At 41.5% G+C, this 25770-nt stretch overlaps 3 protein-coding genes across 10 annotated transcripts in view; 2 read left to right on the forward strand and 1 right to left on the reverse strand.

Annotated features, from left to right (window-relative positions):
* Nucleotides 1-191: 191 nt before the first annotated feature.
* Nucleotides 192-7236, reverse strand: ecd (ecdysoneless homolog (Drosophila)). 2 transcript variants are annotated; one of them, XM_058398523.1, is made up of 12 exons: nt 6860-7236; nt 6484-6689; nt 6166-6344; nt 5576-5768; nt 4477-4605; nt 4167-4292; nt 3999-4084; nt 3180-3283; nt 2851-3082; nt 1714-1781; nt 1415-1605; nt 192-389 (listed from the first exon to the last, which is right to left on the reverse strand). In XM_058398523.1, exons 1-12 carry the CDS (start codon nt 7062-7064, stop codon nt 192-194), a joined length of 1917 nt encoding a protein of 638 aa, XP_058254506.1. In that variant the 5' UTR covers nt 7065-7236. The 2 variants fall into 2 exon arrangements, with proteins under 2 accessions (XP_058254506.1, XP_058254507.1); XM_058398524.1 differs by having other exon boundaries at nt 192-386; nt 6860-7235.
* A 284-nt stretch (nt 7237-7520) lies between these two features.
* Nucleotides 7521-14293, forward strand: thumpd2 (THUMP domain containing 2). Of its 3 annotated transcripts, none has more exons than XM_058398536.1 (10): nt 7521-7796; nt 9816-9948; nt 10072-10289; nt 10407-10484; nt 10626-10678; nt 10777-10864; nt 11492-11563; nt 11690-11804; nt 13112-13232; nt 13394-14293. In XM_058398536.1, exons 1-10 carry the CDS (start codon nt 7536-7538, stop codon nt 13629-13631), a joined length of 1377 nt encoding a protein of 458 aa, XP_058254519.1. In that variant the 5' UTR covers nt 7521-7535; the 3' UTR covers nt 13632-14293. The 3 variants fall into 3 exon arrangements, with proteins under 3 accessions (XP_058254519.1, XP_058254520.1, XP_058254521.1); XM_058398538.1 differs by having other exon boundaries at nt 7657-7796; nt 9816-9985; XM_058398537.1 differs by lacking the exon at nt 9816-9948 and having other exon boundaries at nt 7616-7796.
* A 6469-nt stretch (nt 14294-20762) lies between these two features.
* The window catches only part of map4k3b (mitogen-activated protein kinase kinase kinase kinase 3b), a 37283-nt gene continuing 32275 nt past the window's right edge, over nt 20763-25770 (forward strand). For all 5 annotated transcript variants that reach the window (XM_058398507.1, XM_058398512.1, XM_058398510.1 and 2 more), the window contains exon 1: nt 20763-21017. In XM_058398507.1, coding sequence (XP_058254490.1) covers nt 20922-21017 — 96 coding nt within the window. In that variant the 5' untranslated portion in view covers nt 20763-20921. The remainder of the gene's footprint in view (nt 21018-25770) is intronic.

Here is a 25770-nt window from a genome sequence, read left to right on the forward strand (position 1 = left end):
CTGTTGTAAAAGTGCTTTACAAAACTGCTTTTATTTGACATCATGTACAAAAATACACTTGATTATATAAGAATTGATCAAACAGTGTTAAACACACTACAAATATTTTGCCCATATATGGAATTTCCTTTTAAAGACATCAGATGGCTTCTGTATATAAGTGCTATTCAGGTTGGTTTAGGTGATACCCCTCAGGAGGGATCGGCGTTAGGGGGCAGGCGCAGGCCGAGGCTGTGCAGCAGATTCGAAGCGGGTCCGGCAAGACCGGCCTGAGAGGACAGCGACTCCAGCAAGTTGGTCACTAGGTTGATGTCCACGTCTAAGGGCTGGAGATCGTCTTCCGTCTGCGCAGAGCTTCCTGCTGTGTCTGCGGTTGTATTGCCGTCCTGCTGGATGCAGCAGATAAAGGAGGTGTGAGTTTGTGGAAAGGTTGAAAATGTTAATCCATCAACTTGCTTCATTTTCTCCCCCCTCTCAGTCTGTCTGTCCATCTGTCTTACCTGTCTGTCCCGGTCTATCTCTCTCCATCTACATCCGTCTGCCTCCATCTGTCTGTCTGCCTGCCTTTATCTCCCTGTATGTCTGTCTCTGACTGTGTGTCTGTCTGTTTCTGTATCTTACTGTCTCTGTCACTGCTTCCAGTCTCATTGTGTCTGTCTGCCTGTGTCTGTCTCTCTTCTTGTCTTCGATCTTGTCCGTCTCTGACACATTCTGTTCTGTCTTCATTTGTATAACTCTGTCTCTCTTCCTGTTTTGCTTATTCTGTCAGTCTCAATCTTAGTCTGTCTGTTTCTCTCTATCTCTGACTGTGTGTCTGTCTCTCTCTCCCCATTTATTTCTACTGTATCCATCTCTGTCTCTCACAACTCGTCTCTCTCTCTGTCTATCTCTCTCTCGTTATCTCCATCTTTCTGCCTCCATCGCTACCTGCCTGTCTCGCTCCATTTCTTTCTCACTCATTGTGTCTGTGTCTCTCTCTCTCTCCTTCTCTGTCTCTCACTCTCTATCTTAATGCCTCCATCGCTACCTGTCTGTCTAGCTCCATTTCCTTCTCACATTTTTCTGTCTCATATGTCTCATTTGTCTGTCTCTATTTGTCTCCTCTGTCTGTCTCTATATATCTCCTGTCTGCCTCTATATGTCTCCTCTGTCTCTCTCATAGGTCTCATCTGTCTTTCTCTATGTCTCATATGTCTCCTCTATCTACCTCTATAATTCTCCTCTGTCTGTCTTTGTAAGTCTCAAATGTCTGCCTCTATATGTCTCATCTGCCTATCTCTCTGTGTCTTCTCTGTCTGTCTCTATATATCTCCTCTTACTGTCTCATATGTCTCCTCTTTCTGTCTCATATGTCTCCTCTCTCTGTCTCTATATGTCACATATTAAGTTTATCAAAGTTGAATCTGGTTCTCACTTTGCTGTTGTACGTGAAACTCTGTCCGACGTTGGTGGTTCGAAGCTCCTGGTCCATCTCGTCCATGTATCTCCTCAGATTGTCCAGCGTCTCCGTTTGCTCTTCAGATCCTTCTTCCTCTGCTTCGTCATCCCCATCATCATCATCATCATCATCTAAATCATCAGAGTCCAGCTCCTCATCTTTACCACCTGACATCAATTAAAATGACTTTATTATGATTTTATTACAGCTTTTTTAACATAAACTTGTCACTACGAGTCACAGAGGAAATGTGCAGCGTATCAAGCTCAACTCACCAAGCAGTCTGTCCACAGCACTGGTCACTGCATCGGGGTCAAAACTGAACGGCTCTGACAAACACGACCTGAAACCCAAAGGAAAGAGCACTTCCTTTCACAACAGACCATTACATCATATTTTACTGTCTGATTTAAACCTCCAGTGTGTGCAATGCTGAACTGGGAGCAATAGAGTTAGGACTGGAGCTCAAGCACTATAAATAAATAAATAAATAAATAAATAAATAAATAAATAAATAAATAAATAAATAAATAAATAAAAATTGTAATTTTAATCAACTTAATGTGCCCGTTACAATTAAATCAAGATTTAATTTTGGGTTGAAATGTTAAGTGTGAAATGACAATTCTATTTCCATTATAATAATTACATATTACTATTAAGTTATTTTTATTTTTTTTAGTTATTTATTTTTTATATCAGGAATGGGAGTCAAACGAAAAGTGTATTTTTCTCATTTTTATTTCATTTTATTCCAGGTGCCACAAAATTATAAACCTTAACAAATTAGAATTAAATAAAAAAAATTTAATAATCAAGTTGCACACAAAATTAAAAATATGATCAAAAAATTTATTTAAAAAAAAAAAAATATCCAAAATTTTGTGACACCTATTTGGAATAAAATGTGAAAAATTAGAAAAATAAGGGTTTCATTTGACTCACAGTCCTATATTATATTTAAACAGCAAAATTAAACAGCCAATAATTATTTTACTTTTTATTTTAACACATATCAAACACAAATAAAAAGCCGAATACATTAAAATATATTATTTATACAATACAATTATTATTAGAATAAAAATAATATATTCAAATGTATTCAGCTTTTTATTTGTGTTTGAGATATTAAAATGAAAAGTGATATTAAACCTCACGAAAATGAAGTGTGAAAATATTGATATTTTTAATAATTATTTTACTTTTCATTTTACATATATTTATTTATAAAAACAAATATGCTTTTAAATATACTTTTTATGTTGTATATATTTATGTATAAAAAATAAATATGCTTAATATTTATTAACAAATGTAAAAATGAAAATATTGCACTCTGTGTAAAAATAAATATCAATCTGTTTCCTCTCAGAGTTAATGAACACTGATGATGATGATGATGATGATACCGTGGGAATTCAGCTCCTTCGTGTGAAGACATGGCGTTAATGAAGTCCTTCATCCCTTGCGTCACTGCCACTAGAGTGAATCCAGCTTCCTCTTCCTCCTGCTGCTTTTCCTCCTCATCCTCACTCCTTCCTGCTCCACATGTGACTCCTTTACCCTTACTTGACCTCTGACCCCCCCTCTCCTCCAGCAACCTCTCAAGTTCATCTGGGGTGATGTTTAACCAGTCATCACCTGAGAGAGAGCGAGAAAGAGAGAGAGATCTTAAGTATAATATGAATATTTCTAGTGTAATAGATATATAATAGAAGACATGGAGAGAGGAGTGTACAGTCTTCTGGTGGAAGATGAGCTTCATGTTTCTTCAGTTCCTCCAGACTGTAGGGGGCGCTCTCTAACACCTTCAACACCTCCTCACCTGGACCATTAACACAACTACCACAAGAAATAACAATACATAATCATTAATAATAATCAGCTTTTATCAAGCACTTCTTATAGCAATACATTCAACGTTAGTTGCTCCTGAAAAATAAATAAATAAATAAAAATAAATATAGAAATAAATAATGGAATTTCTAAAAAAAAAAAGAAAAAAAAAAAGAATAATTAAATTAACCATAAAATAAATAATTATAATTATTTTATAATAATTATTATAAAAGAAAGCAGTAATACTGATATGGCAAAATAAAATATAAAACTTTATAAAATATTTTAATATAATAATAGCTATATATATCTTGTATAATATTACATCAAATATAATAAATAAGCTAATACTAATTATATTTAATTAATGATAATTAAATATTTTAGTAGAATTAAAATAAAAATTATATAATTGCTCATAAGAATATCCAAAAACACAACAAATATAAACCTAGAGCAGTTTTCTAATCCATTTTCTGTAGGTTAAAATTTGTCGTGTCTTTATGTTTTTTTATTTCAATTTTTTTAAATATTATTTTTAATAAATGATTCATTAATTACTATTTTCCCCCTTCATGAGCTTATAACTATATTCTTGTCCAATTAATTACTGTTTAATTACTTCCCGCTCCAGTCGCGTGGTAACCATGGTAACCAGATTACAGTACATATAAGCTGAAAAGAAATAACATCGCAACGGAGTCACGTGAACACTCACGTCTGCGAGCTGGAGAGCGACTGCTTAAAGAAACTCTCGGCTGCCTTCGTGAGCTCTGTGTAGCGCGCCGATCCTTCCAGTTCCCCCTGAGGACACAAGTTCCGCTCAGTGAGTGTGGAGTACAGTGGAAAGCTCAATATGAACGTTCTCTCTCTCATCTTATTTCACCTTAAAGTAATCGTTCCTCTTCAGGCTGTCCAGGAAACCCCTCCAGAGAGGGTCAGCGCTCACAGGAGCCTCAGAGTCCGGCGCTGAGTGGCCGCTTTTACTGCACAGGATCTCAAAACCATGAGCCTGCAAGCAAAACAATGACACTGATTCCTAATTCCTTGTTATGTAAATTATTAAGGCTGATATTAAAGTGCTGAGTAAAAAAAATACGTTTATGCAGTGTCATGCTGCTGTAGGAAATGAATCGATGTGATGTGATGTGATGGGATGGGATGGGATGGGATGAAAGTGTGTTTTCGGATCTCACCAGCTTCATGCCGAGTTCGTGAGCCTTGTACTGAGGGTGTGATGGAGGAGGCAGAGTGAATCCACTCCTCCTGTCAGGAACGAAAGCCTGCTGCTGCAGCTGAGCGTAAAGACAACGAGTGAACGTCACCTGAGTAACACAGAGATTGGGGGGGGGGGGGCACACACAAATGAGCAAAGAATAAATTCTGAATGAGTTATTTTGCAGGCAGGAATGTGCCTTTAACTGGAACGAAATAAAATATCTCTAATTGGACCACAAAGATTGGCTGACTGAAACTGGACCGCTCAGATTGGCCGGTTCTATTTGGACCACACAGATTGGCTGACTGTAATTGGACCACTCCGATTGGACGACTCTAAGTGGACCACTGGATAGACTCTAATTGAACTGCTCCAATTGGCCGACTCTAATTGAACCGCTCCAATTGGCCGACTCTAATTGAACCGCTCCAATTGGCCGACTCTAATTTGACTGTTCATACCGGCCGATTCTAATTGGACCGCTCAGATTGGCCGACTCTAATTGGACCGCTCAGATTGGCCGACTCTAATTGGACCGCTCAGATTGGCCGACTCTAATTGGACCGCTCAGATTGGCCGACTCTAATTGGACCCACTCAGACTGGGCGGCTCTGAATGGACCATTGTGATAACTTTAATAGGTCGACTATACATCCATCCATCCATTGTCTATACCCACTTTATTCCTAATTAGGGTCACGGGGGTCTGCTGGAGCCTATCCCAGCACACATAGGGCGGAAGGCAGGGGTGTCAACTATACAACTGTACAATAATATTTTGGCTATTTATTGGCTTGAATGGCTCTGATTGACCGACTGTTACTGGACCTTACAGATTGGACCACTCTGATTGGACAACCCTGATGACTTTGACCTTTAACTAGATTTGATTCATTTGGTTTGGGTTCGAGTTGAGTTTGATTGGCCAAGTCGACTGTTTGACTTTAATGGACCAGTTTTGATTGTATGGCTAGATAGCATCATTATCTGAAGTTGAACCCACCCTGAAAATGTATGAAATGAACTCGTCTTAACAATATTCACCCCAATAACAGCTATGAAAGCAAAATAATTACCATTGTGAGGACTCTGGAATCAGGGGGGAAGTACTGGAAAGTTCTGCAGGCCTGAAGGTCAACAGGATCACGCAGGTAAAATGCAGAAACAGCTGGAGCCACAAGGTCAGGTCTCCGTGACAACACCACTCCTACACCTGCAGGTACGTAACAATGTGCATGATGGAGGCTGGTCTGGATTTTTCCTGGGTACCTGCAACACACACACACACAATTATAATTCAGATTCATAAACAGTAATGAGATACACACCAATACCTGGAATTTAGAGTACAGTGCTCTCCTCCTCTTGATCTACCCTCACCCCTCCTAATCTATACACAACCCTCCTGCTCCGCCCCATTCCTTTTCCTGATCCTCTCCTACACTGCCTGATCCCTCCTAATTTGCCCTAATTCTCACAATCCTCCCCTACTCCTCCTCCTGATCCTCTCCTTCTCCTCCTTATCCACACATAATCCTCTCCTTCTCCTCCTCCTGATCCTCTCCTTCTCCTCCTTCTGATCCACACCTACTCTTCCTCCTCCTTCTCCTCCTCCTGATCCTCTCCTCCTCCTCCTCCTGATCCACCCCCTCACCCTGTCCCTCACCCGTGCAGTCGACGCTCTAGGGCAACACGGATGCGCCGATCAGCCACGCAGCGCTCGCCGTGTGCGTGCAGCACCTCTACAGCCTCTCGTACCGATGGCACCGAGTCCCGAGGCCATCCCGCTTCTCCATCACGCACACGATTGGGCAAAATGTGCAGCTCTCCATGGTACAGGAACACCTGTCAATCAGCAAGAAGCAGGGCATAAGCAAACATTTATAGCATGATCATAATCATCCTCCTTCTCTTCCTCCTCCTCATTATCCTCATCATCATCCTCATCATCATCATCCTCATCATCATCATCATGACCTCTGACCCTGTTTTCGCTGCTGTCAGGATCCAGCCACTTGGGCAGGTACTCGGCCGCCTCGATCAGGAGGAACTGTCCATCGTTGTCCTGGACGCTGGCAGCCAGTTCTCTGAAAGTGTGTGTGATGTGTTTGAGCAGATAAACGATGAACCACTCGTCTTCAACGTTATCGCCGAACTCCGTGCTGCCGCCCAGATGAGCTGGGACGCCCTCTATAGACCAAAACACACACACACACACACACACACACACACACAGAAAAGAGGTCTAAACATTAAATAGAAAAATGTTTTGTCCCTTAAGCCTGCCAGTGATGCCGTGTGTGTGTGTGTGTGTGTGTGTGTGTGTGTGTGTGTGTAGATATGCAAGACAATCACTTCACCTTTCTCCGGATAAAAGCTGAGATTAAAAGGCTGCTTCTGCCAAATGTAGCCCACCAGCAGAGCAGCGACCTGGGCCAGGACATCCTCCAGGAGCCGCAGGAGGAACCGCTGCTGATCCTCAACACCCAGAGGATCCGGATGGAGCAGAAAGAGTCGGTACTGAACCGCGTCCTCGGCCACGGTGGGTCTCTTCAGGAAATCCATGCCTTGTTTATCATCAACCTGGTGTTAATGCGACTTTAAAACCATCACTCCACTGTTTTACACATAAACTATCTTCCCTAACATTGTTTCCCTAAATGCAGACACACGTGCATGTGTTTTTGTAACGTTAAGCGTGCATCATATGAGACAGCAAAACACTTCCGGGTTCTATTTTAAAATAAAAGTCCTCGGTTAACGCTCTTATTATGCAAGCGTGCCATTATGTACAGCCTTGCCTATTTTTTTTTTATCATGCAAAATATTTATGTACACACGCACACATTCATAGGTCATAACAAAGATAGCTGTTTTAGAGTATTTTTAATATGCTAAATGTGCTTTTGTCATGTATGCAAACGGTTTGAATTATTCCAGTGTTTTGATAATACAGATAATCACAATAATGCAAATTACCGCCGAGTTAGTCATTTAGAGCCTTATTTGCATCTTTTAATACAAATCTCTAATTACATGAATCACATAATCGTATCAACGAAGAAAAAACAAGGCTTTAATTTTGATACCGTGTCATTCTGGCATACCGCGCATACCCGAGACTTTCACGCATGCGTCGTACGCATATCATCGCTAACAGTGATAGCGGTAGTGGTGGTGGTGGTGGTGGTGATGATGAGGGACGGTACCGGTTCGGTTCGGTTTTACTGCACCGCGGGCGCCGGTATGGAGGCGTTTCTGCTGGACGAGGTGAAGCGCAGGCTGAAGGCTACAGAGGTGAAGCACCTGACTTCTAATTTAGAGTTCAAGTGTCTATTTCTTCAGAGGGAAAGAAGCTAACGCATGCTTCTTCTTTTTTTATTTTATTTTATTTTATTTTATTGACATAACTTGAAACAATACAAAATAGAATACAAAGCACATTAAATACAGTTAAACAACAAAAACATTAATTACAACAAATCAAACACAAAGGACAACGAATTATAAATAATATGGCAGTCCAAGTAAAGGTAAAAGACACGAGAGGATAGTTATGATATAAAAACAGTGGGAAAGATGTAGCAAGAGATGTATTTACTTCAATTAAAAACAGTGTCATAGAAATGTAGAAGTCTATTCTTCTTATTAAATCGAATTAGTTTAAGAGAATTAAACAGTGAAGTCATTTCCATTATGAAAAGGGGGAAATTCAGTTGTTCCTTTCCAATTCTTTGTTTATGTATAAAGAATTTTACATTTAAGACAAAATAATTAACTACAAATTCAAGAGGTTTATTTTCCGAATTCTCATAATAAAAAATGACGTCTGTAATGCCAAAGGAGTGAGATACATTGAGGTGGTCCAAGAGGTGGCATTTTAGGAGAGTTAAGAATCTTTTTGTTTTCTCACACGCAAAGAACAAATGTGTCAAAGTTTTATCTAATGTATCACAGAAAGAACATCTATTATCTACCTCCAAATATCCAGATGAAACAGAGTTTACAGGGTAAATCTTGTGGAGAATCTTAAAGTGAACATCTTTTATTTTGTTAGAAACCAGGCTTTATGCCGGTTAATATCTGGAATATAAGATCTCCAGTAAAATTTCCCTCTCGGAGTAATTCTTCTTTGAGTTTGAAAAATCCGGTGAATGTGTTTATTATTGCATTTCCTATCTGTTGTATCAATACCATCTAAAAGTAATTTAGATTGTCTGATCTCATACGAACCAAAGGTTACATGACTCTTAATGAGAACAATTAAACCGGGCCGAATAGCCCTCTTTAATAAATTAAGTTCTTTAGCAGTTAGTGGAAGACCATAGAGAGTCAGGGACTGCTCGTGTGTCAACATGTTGCCAGATTTGTCAAATAAAGAAAGAATGTTACATATGTTATTGTCAAACCATCTAAGGGGGAAAAAAGAGATTTATTTCGAACCATAATTAGTTCGTTGTTCCAAATAAGCATTTTGTGAGGTGAAAAGTTGTGAGAAAAACACAGTTTCCAGGCAAGAAGACACTGCTGATGAAATTTGGACAAATCAATCAGCAATTTAAAAGGGGAATAATTACATTTTAAGACAAAGTAGAGGCCACCTATCATGTTAAACATATTATTTGGAATAAAGAACCATAAGGAATTACTGCTAACGCATGCTTCAAAAGTCGCTAGAAGTAGTCCAGTGACATCATGACAATACTAATTAGCATATTCATTATGATGTCATGATTATTTGCATATCAGAAACCAGAGCTTCACCAGAATAGGAACAAACCAAGGTGGTTAGTGATTGGTCCTGAGGAGGAAAGTGGTTAGTGATTGGTTCTCAGGAACAAGGGCGATCTGTCCAAATAATCGAAGGTGATTAGTGAGTCGTTCTAAGGAATAAAGGTGGTTAGTGATTGGTTCTCAGGAACAAGGGTGATTAGTGATTGGTTCTTATTAGGAACAGGGTGATTAGTGTTTGGTTCTCAGGAACAAGGGTGATTAGTGATTGGTTCTTATTAGGAACAGGGTGATTAGTGTTTGGTTCTCAGGAACAAGGGTGATTAGTGATTGGTTCTTATTAGGAACAGGGTGATTAGTGTTTGGTTCTCAGGAACAAGGGTGATTAGTGATTGGTCCAGATAATCAAGAGTGATTGGTCCTGAGGAAAAAAGGTGGTTAGTGATTGGTCCTTATGAACAAGGGTGATTAGTGATCGGTTCTCAGGAACAAGGGTGATTAGTGATTGGTCCAAATAAACAAGGGTGATTAGTGATTTGTCCTAATGAATGATGGTGTGTGCGTGCGTGTGTGTGTGTGTGTTAGGTGGAACACATCCCTGGAAGGGTGTTTTTCCGCTGCCACTCAAACCTACATGAAGTGTTGCAACTCAGATCGGCAGAGAGGCTCTTCCTGCTTCTGCGTAAAGCTCCACCCACTTCCTTACCCACCACTCCAGGTGTGCCGCTCGCATCACACCACACCTTTACTTAAAGGTACGAAGGTGAAGTGAGGGACAGGTACACACTCACATTCAGACCTGGCTTTATCTAAATAGCACTCTTCTCTGTTCCTTCATTAGCAAAGGCAGCAAGCGTGATACAGCAGAGGATTGTGGGAAATCCAGACGAGTGGAGCGACGCTTTGTCCACCTGGTCCTCACTGCAGGTGGCGCTTAATGGCTCTGAGGGGCGGGGCCAGAAGAGAAAGCGTGAGGAGGAAGAAGAGAGTTTGAATCGTCCTTCTTTCAGAGTGAGCTGCCGCTGCAGTGGAGCCATCGCTCGCTCTTATAACTCCCAGGTGTGTGTGTGTGTGTGTGTGTGTGAAGTCTTTTATACATGTTCTGAGTGTGGGGTTAGTGAAAAATTGTGATGATGTTTTTTTGCTTGCTGTGTGTGTGTGTGTGTGTTGTTATAGACCCTGAATCGTATGATTGGGCTGGCCATCAATCGACAGCTTGGATGGAAAGCTGACCTTCGGGATCCAACTGTTGAGGCACACACACACACACACACACACACACGTCATAAAGGTCTCTTTACACTACTGCTAATGTCTTTGCTGGCTCTACATGTTTTTGGTTATTTGCTCTGTGTGTGTGTGTGTGTGTGTGTGTGTGTGTGTGTGTTTATACAGGTGAATGTGTATTTAAGTGATGATCACTGCGTAGTCGGCATTCCTCTCTTGAGGTACCTCTAATAATAATAATCTCTCTATTTAAGCCACAGTTTGCTCTTTCACCATGCTGATGGTGTGTGTGTGTGTGTGTGTGTGTGTGTGTGTTTAGGCAGCCTCTAGCCAGTCGCACTTATCTGAAGCACACCGGACTCAGGTCCACTATAGCCTGGGCAATGGCATCTCTCTGTAACCTCCAGGTACTGTGCTGTAATGTCTTCGCCGCTCACACACACAGGGAACATGCTTTTTAAAATTAATCTTAATAAAATATTAAAATAAGTCTAACATCTGAACACATAGTGTGATTTGACCATAAATACCCTACCATTAAAATAAATCAATCAAATAAAAACTGTTCACACAGCAGGGGAATTTTCTCATCAGTCTGTTGGAGAATGGTCCAGGTGGGCGTGGCCTTATATTCTAATGAGCATGCATGATTGACAGCCATCACTCAGGCTTTGTTTACCACTTGACCTTGTATGGAGTTTTGTGGGCGTCGCTGTATGCAAATGAGCTGTTTTGCTCTTCACGGACGATCAGCATGCGCACACGAGTGCAAGGAAAAACGTTTAACTGTGTCTTTCTGTCTGTCTGTCTGTCTCTCTGTCTGTGTTTCTCTCTGTGTCTCTCTTTGTCTGTGTCTCTCTCTGTTTTTCTCTGTGTCTCTCTGTGTCACTGTCTTTGTCTGACTGTCTCTCTCTGTCTGTGTATCTCTCTTTCCATCTCTCTCTCTCTCTCTCTCTCTCTCTCTGTCATTTTCTGATTTTGTCTTTCTCTCTGTGTCTCTCTCTGCCTGTGCGTGTCTCTCTCTCTTTTCACAGGAGGACTCGATAGTTTTAGACCCCATGTGTGGAGTTGGCACCATATTGATGGAGGCAGTGCAGGAGTGTCCGGTCTGTGTACACACACACACACACACACACACACACACACACACACACACACACACACTGATGTCAGTACTGAGTGTATGTGTTAGATAAGTGCAAGTTAATTAAATCGTGTGTGTGTGTGTGTAGAATGGTGTGTTTATAGGGATGGACAGTGATGAAGCTCAGTTACACAAAGCTGTAGAGAATGTACAAGCTGCTGGTCAGGAGGAGAGAGTTCTGTTAATCCAGGCCTCCTGCATGGGTACACATACTCCTCTCTCTCTCTCTCTCTCTCTCTCTCTCTCTCTCTCTTTCTCTTTCTCTCTGACTGTGTCTCTCTCTCGCTGACTGTCTCTCTCTCTCTCTCTCTCTCTGTCTGTCTCTCTCACACACACACACACACACATTTTATTAGCCTCTTTTCATAAACCTCAGTACATACCTCAACCTCAACATATTTTTATCATTAACATTATTTGTTCTTATACCGTTCTAGCTAAAATAATAAAATGATCTTTACACATTCAGATATTATTCATTAAGAGATCATTTACACAGGAGATCATACACCCATCAGCCATAACATTATGACCACCTGCCTGATATTGTGTTGGTCCCCCTTTTGCTGCCAAAACAGCCCTGACCCGTCAAGGCCTGGACTTCACTAGATCCCTAAGGGGTGCTGTGGTATCTGGCACCAAGATGTTAGCTGCAGATCTTTTTAGTTCTGTAAGTTGTGAGGTGGGGCCTCCATTGATCGGACTTGTTTGTCCAGCACCATGTCACAGATGATGGATTGGATTGAGATCTGGGGAATTTGGAGGCCAAGTCAACACCTCAAACTCATTGTTGTGGTCATCAAACCGTTCCTGAACCATTTCTGCTTTGTGGCAGAAAATATGATTCATCAGACCAGGCCACCTTCTACCATTGCTCTGTGGTCCAGTTCTGATGCTCACGTGCCTTTTGTTGATGTTTTTGGAGGTACACAGGGGTCAGCATGGCACCCTGACTGGTCTGCCACTATGCAGCCCCATACACAACAAACTGTGATGCACTGTGTATTCTGACCCCTTTCTATCAGAACCAGCATTAACTTCTTCAGCAGTTTGATCAACAGTAGCTCGTCTGTTGGATCGGATCACAGGGGCCAGCCTTCGCTCCCCACGTGCATCAATGAGGCTTGACCACCCATGACCCTGTCACCGGTTCACCACTGTTCCTTCTTTGGACCACTTTTGATAGATACTGACCACTGCAGACCGGGAACACCCCACAAGAGCTGCAGTTTTGGAGATGCTCTGATCCAGTGGTCTAGCCATCGCAATTTGGCCCTTTGTCAAACTCGCTCAAATCCTTACGCTTGTCCATTTTTCCTGCTTCTAACATCAACTTTGAGGACAAAATGTTGACTTGCTGCCTAATATATCCCACCCACTAACAGGTGCCATGATGAGGAGATACTCAGTCTTATTCACTTCACCTCTCAGTGGTCATAATGTTATGGCTGATCTGTAGAGTGTTGGACTTGACAGTTACACACTTTCTGTCTGTGTCTCTGTCCCGTAGCGACGCCGCTGCCTTCAGCTTCTGTAGACGTGGTGGTGTGTGACGTTCCTTTCGGCAGGAAGTTCAGCTGCGGAGTCGACATGGCGACTGCTCTTCCAGACATTCTAGCTGAGATGGAGAGGTAGATCATTAAAAATACACACACGTTCTGGACGGAGCTTGAGGTTCTTCATCATGGAGCAGTATAATGCGTTATTATATTTAAATAATATTTCACAAACCCCACCCCTTTAATATTCTCGCTCCTTCAGTGTCTTTTTATTAACCTATTCCTCTCTACAGAGTTCTCCGTCAAGGTGGAACCCTGGTTCTCCTGCTCAGTCTGCAGCTTTCAGTCCTGATTAAGAAACTCATCCAATCAGACGCTCCGGATGCCTCGGAGGCGTACGCGGGGGGAGGTCGTGACACGGAGAAATCCAAGGCTACGTTTGATTCGCTACTCCTGCAGAGCAAACACAGAGTGAGCCTCGGGAGCACCGACGCTCTCATACACACCTACATGAAGAGACACACCACATAGCAAGGGTTGTGTGTGTTTAGAGAACCGACAGGGTGTACTTTTTTTTTTTGTCATATTTTTGGAGGCATAAAGATTTCTGTTTATTTACACGTTAGGTCTGAGGTCACTTTGGTGCTTGGACCCCTAAATATAATAAAGCCTCTGTGACAAAATTAGAAACTCCTTGTCCATGCTTCACTGACATCTGGGGGTCTCTGGAAAACCATGTAGAGAAGCAGTGCTCTGGTGTACATATCTGGTACCTTTTTAAAAATTTCTCTTGGAAATGTCAAAGAAATATTTGTAGTGTAGGGAGGAGAGAGTGAATTTACACCTTTTTAGAATCATTTGGACATTTATTGCTCTAAGAGACTGAGTCTCTCTCTGACTGTGGCTCACTCTTTCTGACTTCATGTGTCTCTCTGACTGCATCTCTGTCTCTCTCTCTCTCTCTCTCTCTCTCTCTCTCTCTCTCTGTCTGTCTCTCTCACACACACACACACATTTTATTAGCCACTTTTCATAAACCTCAGTACATACCTCAACCTCAACATATTTTTATCATTAACATTATTTGTTCTTATACCGTTCTAGCTAAAATAATAAAATGATCTTTACACATTCAGATATTATTCATTAAGAGATCATTTACACAGGAGATCATACACCCATCAGCCATAACATTATGACCACCTGCCTGATATTGTGTTGGTCCCCCTTTTGCTGCCAAAACAGCCCTGACCCGTCAAGGCCTGGACTTCACTAGATCCCTAAGGGGTGCTGTGGTATCTGGCACCAAGATGTTAGCTGCAGATCTTTTTAGTTCTGTAAGTTGTGAGGTGGGGCCTCCATTGATCGGACTTGTTTGTCTAGCACCATGTCACAGATGATGGATTGGATTGAGATCTGGGGAATTTGGAGGCCAAGTCAACACCTCAAACACAAATTGTTGTGGTCATCGGTTCACCACTGTTCCTTCCTTGGACCACTTTTGATAGATACTGACCACTGCAGACCGGGAACACCCCACAAGAGCTGCAGTTTTGGAGATGCTCTGATCCAGTGGTCTAGCCATCACAATTTGGCCCTTCGTCAAACTCGCTCAAATCCTTACGCTTGTCCATTTTTCTAACATCAACTTTGAGGACAAAACTTGCTGCCTAATATATCCCACCCACTAACAGGTGCCATGACGAGGAGATCATCAGTCTTATTCACGTCACCTCTCACTGGTCATAATGTTATGGCTGATCTGTAGAGTGTTGGACTTGACAGTTACACACTTTCTGTCTGTGTCTCTGTCTCTGCGTGTGTTTCTCTCTCTGACTGTCTTTCTCTCTCTCTGACTGTGTGACTCTCTCTCTCTCTGTCTCTCTCTCTCTCTCTTTCTCTCTGACTGTGTCTCTCTCGCTGACTGTGTCTCCCTCTCTCCCTCTCTCTCTCTCTCTCTCTCTCTCTCTCTCTCTCTCTCTGACTGTGTCTTCCTCCCTAGGCTGCCAAATCCCATTCTCTACCCTGTGTATTGCCCTTATAAAGGATGTATGAAGTCATTGAGTCATCTGTTTGGATTGTGTTTAATAAAAGCTATGTGGTATATCAATTATTTTCTCAAGCCTTCTTGTCTAATTCTTGTAGAATAAAATAATAAGCCATATTTCTAAGTCGCTCCATCGTCCCAGCGGCGACACAAACAAACCACCAGCGTGAGCCGTTATCACCCAGACGATGAGATCCGGAGCTCAACGCCACTCGTCTGTTTATGATCAGAACCAGAAGGATGAAGATGACCAGATGCAGAGTTTTGGCTGTGACGCAGCAGTTGCTGGTAATCCGGCGTTTTGTTTTCAGTGGAGCTTCCGACGCTGGCCAATGATGACCAGCATGTGTGCGGAGAAGTGTCAGGTTTAAAAAAAAAAAAGCACCGGGTTCGATTTGAGTACTCATGTAAAGGTGTGAGGAGAAGGAAGCACGTGGCTTTGGTCTGGTTTAAAAACCTTTAATGATATCAGAGATATATTTAAAAACAAAAACAGGGTGTTATTGAATTCTTGATTCTGATTGGTCAGAAAGTGTAGATTAATTTTTACCAAGTAGCACCTCTGACAGTGGCGTTTCCATAGCAACAACTCGCTGAAGAAATCATATGGCAGATGCTCTGTGTAATCATGATTTATTTAATATTTATTAAAAGACTTCGTATGATGAGTTTTCTCATTTATTAAAGACTTGCATCCAAGCTCAAACCACTAAATCACCCCAAACCATGTGGCAAAATGGAGCTGAAGCCAGCTGTTCTGTGTATATGGAGGTGTGATCGATATTGGCTGAGCGGTGTAATCAAATGCTTCAATGAAGTATCAGTTTAGAGGTGTACATACTTAAGCAAGTAGGCTATTGTGAGGTTTTTGTCCCTAAAAAATTCATATTGTGGATGGAAAAAGTTCTGAAAGAGTTTTTTGGGGACCTGAACTTCACAAAAACCTGACATTTCAACAGGGGGGTGTAAACTTTTTAGATATACATTGTAAGTACTGAATGAGTCAACAAGTGTGTGTGTGTGTGTGTGTGTGTGTGTGCATGCACAGGATGTTAGAAAATTCTTCTCATTATTGTTTACTTGTTGACTGTAATAGTCAGGGTATGTTGGCTGGCATGTGAGTCAGGTGTGAGAAACCAGTAGAACAGCTGTGTGTGTGTGTGTGTGTGTGTGTGTGCAGGGTGGGGTCCAGAGCCTGAAATCTTTCAAGACCATAACATGTGACGTCTGTTAAGATGTCGATGCCAAAAAAGACATCAAGACCTGTATTGTCACTAGAGCACATAAGGAAGTGTTGTATCAAAAGTTTTTGTTCCTTTCTTCACTTGGATTGTCGGCATTATACTTGAATTGGAGCACAATCGTTTCAGCCTGGTCAGGGTTTGAGATAGATGAACACTGGGAGAATTAAAAGATCTGAAAGTCCACAGACCAGAACCCGAGCTCAGGCTTGAACACGGCTGTAAGACATCCATCCCTTGTAAGGCTCACCCAAATGTGAATTTCTTGCATCATAGTCCTTGTCTAGAACTATGGCCTGGATTATGGGGTAGCTTAGTGGTTAAGGTATTGATCAGAAGGTTGTGAGATCAAATCCCAGATCCACCAACTTCTGGACCCCTGAGCAAGGCCCAGATCAATGGTGATATACAGAATAAGCTCTAAGAGTGGGTCCTGAGTCTGCCCTAGGGTCTAGGTCCAGAGGGACATGCCTGATATAGCATCCTTGTAAGTCTCACCCAGATGTGAATTCCTTGCACAGAAAACTTCCTTTGGGCACATTCCTACATCTCATGACCATAAAGGACTGAGACCAAATGGTACATTGGGAAGATACCAAACTACCTGGAGGGATCACATCTAGGGAGCATCACAGTCTTGTACAGAACAATGGCCTAGGGTTATGGGGTAACTAAGTGAGGTAGTCCTGCTAATAAGGTAGCCCTGGGTCTGCCCTAGGGTCTAGGTCCTAGGGTCTATGTCCAGAGGGACATGCCTGATATAGTATCCTTGTAAGGCTGACCCAGATGTGAGTTCCTTGCATTATCCAGTCCCCACCTATTTTTGACCATCTTCCTGCACCTCATGACCATGAAGGATTGGGACAGAATGGTACATTGGGAAGATCCCAAACTACCTGGAAGGATCACGTGAAGGGAGCATAACAGTCCTGTCCAGAACCATGGCCTGGGGAATGTGTTGGGGATGTGGTAGTTTAGTGGTTATATTGTTGGACTACAGGTTTGTGAGGTAAACCAAGCTGCCACATCTGGGCCCCTGAGCAAGGACCTTAACCCTCAACTGCTCAGTTGTACAAAATCAATGAGTATACTTATGAGTATAAGGGCATCTGCCAAATGCCACAAATGTCAAAGATCCAACATAATGGTGCCAAGAGAACAATGTTATCTAAAAATAACAGAAGTGTTACCTCAACCATACTGGGTGATCAGGTCTTTGCGGTTGAATACAAATATTATAAATGGCATATGTCCAGTGATGGACATCCAGTGTGTATTCCTGCCCCCCCAACCTTCAGTGTTTTCTGGGTAGGTTCTGAATGAATGAATGAATTAATAGATTAATTAATTAATGGAGTCTATTCATCTCTTTTTTTTTCCAGTGACAGTTCAATTTTTTGTTTGTTTTGGCTACTGAGTTAAACTGGGCCAAGTTTTTTAAAAGCATCATAAAGTTCAGATCATCTGGTGCAGAACTAGCAGAGAGAGTGAAAGTGTGTCTTCTACCATTGGAGGAGGATTCTGAGCTGGACTGCTTTTGGGAATCTCTGCTGTATTTAGTATAATCCTGTACAATCCCTGTGAAAATAGAAAAAGCCCACATTACATTGTCTAATTACTGTATTATCTGTGAAGATCCCAGGACCCAGGACCCTAGGGCAGACCCAGGATCCACTCTTATTATTCACTCTTATTTTTATACACTCTTATTATTACAGATTATTCTGTATATCACTGTTGATCTGGGCCTTGCTCAGAGGCCCAGAATTATTGTACTCTCTGTATTTAGCATTTTTGTCATATTTATTACAGGTTATTTGTTGTATTTTTTTGTTATATTTTGTTATTTGTTATATTTTCTTGTTATATTTAACCCTTAAATATAACCCTTAAATTGGGGTATCTATCTATCTATCTATCTATCTATCTATCTGTCTGTCTGTCTGTCTGTCTGTCTGTCTGTCTGTCTGTCGGGCCTAAAACAGAACCATGTGGGACACCACATTTCACTCTGGAGGATCTGCCAACACGATGGAAATAGTGCATGAAAAAAGATCTAAATCAGGAAAGTGTCCACATCGAATCAGCTGGAATATGTGATTACTTCAGTCAGGACTGATTTTACACTTTTTTGATTCCTCTAGAAATCTGAAGTAAAATAACTTTTTTTGCAGATTGAATTGAAATCGGAGAGAGAGAGAGAGAGAGAGAGAGAGATCAGAGGGATTTCTTCAGGAGAGCTATTGACCTGCTTGACTGTTGCATATAGTAGAATTTGTGATCCGCCACACAACAAACTTGGCATTAGCTTGGCTAGCAAGCTAAAGATGGAAAACAGCACATGGTTTAACTGGAGGATTTGGAGGATCTCAGAGGATCTTTCTGTTGCTAGGAAGATATCTTAAATGATGAAACGCTCATGGAGTCATGCCGTAAACCTCTGAGCCGAGGTCAACTGTCAGCATCGCCGACGGTGTTGAAGACACAATCGGCCTGAGGTAGCGACATTCCAGCGTCGAACAGCCCCAATTTGGTAAAACAACTCCTCTGAAAAGTGCCTGTCACCTCACTGCCAAATTCCACAAATTCCACCTACTCAAAATCATTATTTTGTCAACTGAACAAAGGTTAGAAAAGGGAATAATATGAGAGGAAGACTAAAAACCTTACCAATAAATCATATTTGCTGCTAAAGTATAATTCACCAAGATGGCGGATCTTACAAACGCTAGAGAGAGTATTCCATCGGATGAAGAACAATCTAGAACAATCATTAGGTTTCTCAGTCAGAAGTCATGAACTATCTGGTTTTCTGGATGTCCTAGCATATTAGCCCTTCTGTGCTAGTGTATTGGAATCTCTGACACTGTGGAAAAGGTACAAAAAGCTTTAAAAAGACATTTTTGATTTTAGGAACTCTAAGGGCTTTTTAAATTTGGGGATGTGGCACAAGCTCAGGGTACACAGGAACTCGGTGTTGAGTGAAGAACCATGTAGCTGGTCTAGAAGACAGCGGCAAAGCATCATGCTCATTATTAACAGGACTAAATTCATCCAAAATCTTCATCAGAAGATGGCGTAATTCATACTGTAGTGTTGGGGAATAAATAAATAACTAAATAAGCTTCTTTGTCTGAAAGGTTTTTTGAAAGGTTTCCCCTCATTACTATTTGGAATACCTCCATAAGAAGTAGTGATCCACTTGATCCCTCATACCTTAGTTTGGATGTCTAGTGCACTAGTTAGGGTGTGTAAGGTGTTGTTTCGTGGTATGCAATGCACTTGGATGAGTAATAGTGATCCACTTGATCCCTTATACCTGTAGTTTGGATGTCTAGTGCACTAGTTAGGCTGTGTAAGGTATTGTAGTGCACACGGATGAGAAGTAGTGATCCACTTGATCCCTTATACCTGTAGTTTGGATGTCTAGTGCACTAGTTAGGGTGTGTAAGGTATTGTAGTGCACGTGGATGAGAAGTAGTGATCCACTTGATCCCTTATACCTTCGTTTAGGATGTCTAGTGCACTAGTTAGGGTGTGTAAGGTGTTGTTCCATCATGTGTAGTGCACTTGGATGAGAAATAGTGATCCACTTGATCCCTTATACCTTAGTTTAGGATGTGTAGTGCACTAGTTAGGGTGTGTTTATCCCCCCACACACACAGAATTCACCACCATTGTTTGCTAATTACACGCCTGAGGGGTCTGTGCTTAAAGGGAACGTTAAACATAGCTTTGTGGGAAGATCATGTACGTTTTAAGAATCTCCTTTAATATGAACGAACTATCACGTGAATGTGAAGTTAGATCTAAACCAGGATCTCTATCTCTGTATAATCCCGCTGTACTACATTACAGTACATACATGCTCCTACGTGTTGTAGAGTATTGAACATACTATACATATCCTGCACCCCCTGCGCTTCCGGTCTCAATCTCGATCTCATTGGATGTTTTTTTTTTTGTTTTTTTTTAGGAATGACAAATATTTAGGTATATATCAATCTGCCTGATTCGAGGTATTGTTAACTATTTACTATATTTGCGGTTAAAATGTAGTCGTATATCATTATAGAATGTATTCTGAAGATGAATTGTTGTCGTTGTTAGCTGTAGTAACGGAATTCTTTAATCCATCAGTATATTTCAGTTAACGTTTAAATAAACTATACTTCTTTTTTGTAGATAAGCGATGATATATGATTCGTACTTCTATTTTCTTTTTTTATAAAGTTGTAAACATCAGCGCAGGTTTGGTTTAGTTAGGTATTTAAAAAATGAATTTAGGTCAGGCGAGTGAGACAGCCATCTGACTGTAGAGGAGACGTGCGAAGGGAAATGCGCGATCGAGCGAAAGAGGCGGAGCGGTCTGCGCATGCGCACGCGCGCACCGACGGACATGTTGATTTCGGTAGCAGCGCAGGCGTCGTGTAGTGTCTCGGTGCGCGTCTCCGCCCGCGGTGTTTTCACCGCCAGCCCCGGGGTTTGAGCGACGTGAGCGGCGGAGGAAGAGAACCGGACAACGAGACAGCCATGAACACGGGTTTGGACCTGTCGCGCCGGAACCCGCAGGAGGATTTCGAGCTGATCCAGAGGATCGGTAGCGGAACCTATGGCGATGTGTATAAGGTGATAATGACAACAACAACAACAACAACAACAACAACAACAACAACACTGAGATGCGCATCACAACACACCATGGAGGCACGCTGTCGGATTTAAAGCGCTGTGTGTGTGTGTGTGTGTGTGTGTGTGTGTGTGTGCGTGCGCGCGCGCGCGCGTGCTGGACCGCTTGGATGGTGACATCAGCTGCAACTGTCAGTGGAGCTTCCCCGCTTGTTTACACTCGCGCAGTCGTAGTAAACAACAACAGGATGTGTGTTTGTGTGGCGCCCTGGACGCGTCCCAAATGCTTCCCCTACACACTGGACTGTATAGGGTGTATTCATTTATACCCTCCTTAAGAAGAGTGCTTTATTATGTAGGAAGTTGTAGCAGCTGGGGGCTGAATCCCACCTGGCTCCCTACTGGACGTGTAGTGCACTACATCAGGTATTTAGTGCACTTAGGGGGAGCAATCCTTTTTCACCCCTTTGTGAAGCAGTGATCCACTTGATCCCTCATACCTTAGGTTGGATGTCTAGTGCAGTAGTTAGGGTGTGTAAGGTGTTGTTTCATCATATGTAATGCACTTGGATGAGAAGCAGTGATCCACTCGATCCCTTATACCTTAGGTTGGGTGTCTAGTGCGCTAGTTAGGGTGTATAAGGTGTTGTTTCATCATATGTAATGCACTTGGATGAGAAGTAGTGATCCGCTTGATCCCTTATACCTTAGGTTGGATGTCTAGTGCACTAGTTCAGGTGTGTAAGGTTTTCTTTCCTCATATGTAATGCACTTGGATGAGAAGTAGTGATCCACTTGATCCCTCATACCTTAGTTTGGATGTCTAGTGCACTAGTTAGGGTTTGTAAAGTGTTGTTTCCTCATATGTAATGCACTTGGATGAGACGTTGTGATCCATTTGATCCCTTATACCTTAGAGTGTGTAAGGGGTTGTTTCATCGTATGTAGTGCACTTGGATGAGGAGTAGTGATCCACTTGATCCATTATACCTTAGGGTGTGCAAGGTGTTGTTTCATGATGTGTAGTGCACTTGGATGAGAAAAAGTGATCCATTTGACCCCTTATACCTTAGTTTGGATGTCTAGGTAGGGTGTGTAAACTGTTATATCTAGTGCACTTGTATATGTAGTAGGGAATGATTGGACCTTTATACACACTTTGGCTGTTAATTGGACTGTCTAATGCCCTAGGCTGGGTGTGTATATGTAGTAGGGAGTGATTGGACCGTTATGCATATTTGGACATTAAGTACACTAGGTTTAAGGTGTCATTTTATCATATCTAGCTTTAATGAGCATGTCGTTCACTCTGTAGTGCACTTATGTTGGAGGTAGGGAACTATTTGATCCTCTGTATATTAGTTTAAATGCCAGACTCGTAGTGCACTAGGTAGTGTGTGTGTCCAGTTTAATGTTTTATATGTAGTGCAGGGACATTAGACATTAGTTTCGGTCCACAGCTTGCTGTTTGATGTTTAGTGCACTACATAGGGTGCAGGAAGTTGGGGCTTTTTTCTGTTTTTGGTCCTAGGCTGAATCTTAAACGGCTCTTTACTGAAAATGTAGTGCACTACATCCTTATATTACATAATCAGGAAGTAAGGAGTGATTGGACCCATTAGGCAATAAATTGGATGTTTGTTGGACTTTTAGTGCACTAGACAGGGCGTTTCCTGGACATCTAATCCCCTACACTGTGTATTAAAGTCCTAGTGCAATTACATTAAAAGTAGGGTGCACAGGGTCCATTTGCATGTAAGGTGGTGTAGGGTGTTAGTTCATCATATCTAGTGCACTTGAATATGTTGAAGGACCCTTATACATATTTAGATAGTTAGTGCACTAGGTAGGGTGTGTAAGGTGTTATTTCTTCAAATCTAGTGCACTTGAATATGTAGTAGGGAATGATTCGACACCTTAGGGAAACATGGATATTTAGTGCACTAGGTAGGGTGTGTAAGGTGTTAGTTTGTCATGTCTAGTGCACTTGAATATGTGGAAGGAATGATTGGACCCCTTAGGCATCCTTGGACATTTAGTGCCCTAGGTAGGGTGTGTAAGGTGTTATTTCTTCAAATCTAGTGCACTTGAATGTGTAGTAGGGAATGATTGGATCGCTTAAGCAAACATGGGCATTTTGTGCCCTAGGTAGGGTGTGTAAGGAATTATTTCTTTATATCTAGTTCACTTGAAAATGTCGAAAGAATGAATGAACCCTTATACATGTTTGGACATTTAGTGCCCTAGGTAGGGTGTGAACTTTTTTAAGAATGTAGGGAACCGTTTGGTAGAGTGTACAGTGATTTCAGTAAATGGCATGCTATTTCTTTTTAGGGCACTAGGTAGGTCGCAGGAATGGCTATTTCTCGTCATGTAGTGCAGCTGAAGTAGGAGGTCAGTGAGACGTTTGGACATGGCACATAGTGCACTAGGTAGGGTAGCTCAGCGAGTCATTTGGAGTTCATCCATTTTGTACCAGGAAGTTGGGATGCAGCCATTTGACTTGACTTGTGGCTTGTTGTTTGACTTTTAGTGCACTATCTAGGGTGTAGGGGGTTTTGTTATAAACATAGAACAAAAATACACTAGTAGTGCACTTAGATTGGACGTACCGGGCCACTGATCCTCTTATACGCTAGTTTGGCTGGCTTTTAGATTATCAGTGCACTAGATAGGGTGTATTATAATATATAGTGCACTTGTATGTGGATTAGGAAGGGACCAGAGTTGGTTATTAGACTATTTTATAACATGAAGTGCACTGAAATAGGAATTAGGGAACTCTTTGACCTTTTAAACTTCAACAGTGAGAAGCTGTTGAACTTTCAGTGCACTAGATAACGTGGTGTTCTTCTTTCCAGGGGTATCTAGTTCACTAATAACTGAAGTCGAGAGTCGTTTAGGGATACTCAAATCACAGTTTGGAACATATATATTTTTAACTCCGAAGTCTGTAAACATTTTGTCTTTTAGTCTTTAGTGCACTAGGTAGGGATCCGAAGGTGTCGTTTAATAGGTGTATACGTAGTGCACTTGAAGACTAGGAAGTAGGGAGTCATTCGGTGTTCATTTAGAGAAGGCTGACCGAGAGTTTGGGCCACATTTCCTGCACTGAATTTTAAACGGTTCCTAATTTCATACTTTATGTGATGCACTGAATTAATAGGAAGTCATTTGGGACGCAGTGAGTGGGCCACATTTTGGGTCTGTCTGCTTTTCTTTTTTATTTGTCTTACTCCAAATGTTTAATTATGAGTCTGTAGTGCACTACAAAAGGCTTAGGAGGAGTTTTTTCATGACACTTGTAGTTCTTGATAGTTTATGTAGGAACTAAATGGTCATTTGGAATACAGCCGGAAAGCAAACTACGTTTGGGCTACGCTGAGCAACTTATCCAAATCTTTTTCTTTTTCTTTTTCCTCTTCTTTCATTCTTTCTTCTTTTTATTTTAAATCAGAAAATAGCATTCTATATGTAGTGCACTTCTATAAGGCGTGTGTAGTCATTTCGGATTCAGGCAAAGGGCAAACTAAATTAGTCCACTTTTCCTTTTTTGTAAAAATGAATTAATTAATTATGTTTGTTTGTTTATTGATTAAATTTCCACTTATAGTGATGGGGTCAAGATGACTCTCTTTGGGGAAATAGAATGCACTGTAGCTTTATCCAAATGATGCCTTACTTCCTATACAAGTGCACTAGATTATACACCCTACATAGTGTACTATATGTCCAATGAGGAGGAATTTAAGACTTAGGGGATGAAAAGTTGGCTCCTGTGGTGCAGATGTTTTCTTGAAACTCTTTCTGGCCAAATACCAAATGATGCTTTACTTCCTATACAAGTGCGCTAGCTTCTACAGTCCATGTAGTGCACTATATGTCCAGTGAGTAGGAATTTAAGACTTAGGAAATGCAAATGTGGCTGCTGAGCTGCAAAATGCTAGTTATACTCTTTTTGGCTGTATACCAAATGATGCTTTACTTCCTATAGAGGTACACAAGCTTTTGCAGCCTGTGTAGTGGACTATATGAGGTGAGGAGCAATGTTTTGACGAGTACAAGGAAAATGTGAAAGACGTGGCCGAAATTGTTATTTTAAGTGCATTCTCTGGCTGCGTACCAAATGACAGTTTCCTTTGTATAGAAGTGCGCTAGCGTCCACACTAATGTAGTGTCCAGTGAAGAGGAAGTAAAGGGAGAAGGTAACAAATCTGGCCTAACTGCTGTTTGTACTCTCTCTGGCTGAATACCAAATGACACCTTGGTTCATATAGAAGTGCACTTGACCCCGCTCCCTACATAGTGCACTGTATGTCCAGAAAGGAAGAATTTAAGACAAGTAAAGGAAAAAGGTGACAGATTTGGCCCAAATTGTTATTTAAAGCCCACTTTCTGACTGAATACCAAATGACACCTTACTTTCTATAGAAGTGCACTAGACTTTGCACCCTACATAGTGAACTACATGTCCAGTAAGGAGGAATTTAAGACAAGTAAAGGACAAAGGAGACAGATTTGGCCCAAATTGTTATTTAAAGTCCACTTTCTATTGAAGTACACTAGCGTCCACACTAATGTAGTGTCCAGTGAAGAGGAAGTAAAGGGAAAAGCTAACAAATCTGGCCTAACTACTGTTTGTACTCTCTCTGGCTGAATACCAATGACACCGAACTTTCTATAGAAGTGCACTACTTTCTGTACCCTACATAGTGCACTTTTTGTCCAGAGAGGAAGAATTTTAGACAAGATG

Source organism: Hemibagrus wyckioides, linkage group LG09 (genome assembly GCF_019097595.1).
Source record: "Hemibagrus wyckioides isolate EC202008001 linkage group LG09, SWU_Hwy_1.0, whole genome shotgun sequence".
In the NCBI taxonomy this organism is placed as follows: domain Eukaryota; kingdom Metazoa; phylum Chordata; class Actinopteri; order Siluriformes; family Bagridae; genus Hemibagrus; species Hemibagrus wyckioides.